At 58.2% G+C, this 1,473-nt stretch overlaps 1 protein-coding gene across 1 annotated transcript in view; it reads right to left on the reverse strand.

Moving 5' to 3' along the window:
* TMCO4 (transmembrane and coiled-coil domains 4) overlaps nucleotides 1–1,473 on the reverse strand; it is a 99,318-nt gene that overhangs the window by 56,135 nt on the left and 41,710 nt on the right. Inside the window, exons 6-7 of the mRNA XM_010829943.1 lie at nucleotides 575–672; nucleotides 36–179 (exon numbers count right to left, since the gene is read on the reverse strand). Of these exons, the coding sequence (XP_010828245.1) occupies nucleotides 36–179; nucleotides 575–672 (242 nt within the window). The remainder of the gene's footprint in view (nucleotides 1–35; nucleotides 180–574; nucleotides 673–1,473) is intronic.

Genomic DNA, 1,473 nt, shown 5'->3' on the forward strand with positions numbered 1-1,473 from the left:
CCCCCCCCACGCCCGCCGCTGCTCTGGAGCCTTACCTGTCAGGCTGGCTCCAGCGGCGCCGAACAGCGAGGTCATGATGGCGATGCCGGCCGCTGAGCCCAGAGCCGCGGCCCCGGCGCTGCCGATGACGGTGGCGGCCCCGGCAGCGACGAGAGGAGCGGCCAGGCCCCCGGTGACGCCTGCAAGGACAGCCGCCCGTGTGGGGGACAGGAGGGCGTGAACACGTGGCCCCCTGACATACGTGTGAACACACTGCCTCTGCACGCGGAGGGAGGCAGCCCCCCAGCTGATCCCCCTGCAGTGGACACCAAGCGGGGGGACACGGGGGAAGGCCTAGCGGTGCCAGCACAGGGTGGCTCCAGCAGGGAGCTGGCAGACAGTGTTCAGGGGGGTGGCAGACCGCGCAGGAGCACGCGAGCTGCGGCAAGCAGTCTGAATTTCTCCCCAGAGCAAGAGGGAGAGAGCAAAGCACCTTCAACATGCAAGTGAGCAAGCAGTCCATCGTGACTGTGCCCTGAAGCCAGTCCCTGGGGTCATCCCACCCGGCCTGGCCACATGTCCTGTCTCATCTTACCGATCACCGTCCCGCCTCCCACGGTCGCCAGGCCTATCAGCAGATAGCGCTTCCACTTCCTCCTGTTCTCCTTCTTCTTCCGGGATGCCTCGGCAGACCTGCGGGAGAAGAGGTTGCCCTCTAGGGCCGGCGGTGCCTGGGCAACCTTGATGCCACCCCTCCTCCGCAACCCCCCAAACTAGCTTCCGTGCCACAGGCTCTATCATGCAGAGCGAGGTACCAAGGTTACCCCGGGCCCATCCATCATCGATGGTCTTAAAAAGCTGAAAACGTTCTAAAGACCCAGTATGTGGGATATGCTACTTACCCAGTTGATCCATCCTAACAGGGTTGCAATTTGAATAATGAAAAGACAAAGAAGTAATAACAGTAACAGCAAAAGAAGCACAAAGGTATCTTTACACAGACGGACTTGGAACGAGCACTCGACAGTTACAGACTCCATCACCTCACTCTCTCCTTCCCCAGCCCTTGCTCTGCCATCTGCTTTTGGAAACCAATTTCCCTTGAGAATAACCCTTTCAGACATGGGTTAGAGAAATGTCTGTGCTGGAGACCTTGGCTTTGGGGCAACAACTAGAACCATCCAGACTTGAGATCTGAGCCTGACCGAACGTAGCAAAAGGGAACCAGTGTTGGAAACTCGGGTCAGGAGAATCCTGAGAATCCCTCCCGTCACTAAGGCCAACTGTCCTGTCTGACACTCGGCCTGCGGTGCTTCGGGGCAATAAGGTGCAGGACGGGAGACGGGGGAGGGTGCAGTCATTACCAGCGTGAACTCTGCACTGAACCTGGAGTTTGGACAACAACTCAGTGCTGGAGCGATGGCAGATGACGGCAATAATGAAAGAAGGGTTAATATTTATTGAGGACTTTTAACACGACTGCCACTGTGCTTT

This window comes from Bison bison, unplaced genomic scaffold (genome assembly GCF_000754665.1).
Source record: "Bison bison bison isolate TAMUID 2011002044 unplaced genomic scaffold, Bison_UMD1.0 scf7180017864516, whole genome shotgun sequence".
Classification (NCBI taxonomy): Eukaryota; Metazoa; Chordata; class Mammalia; order Artiodactyla; family Bovidae; genus Bison; species Bison bison.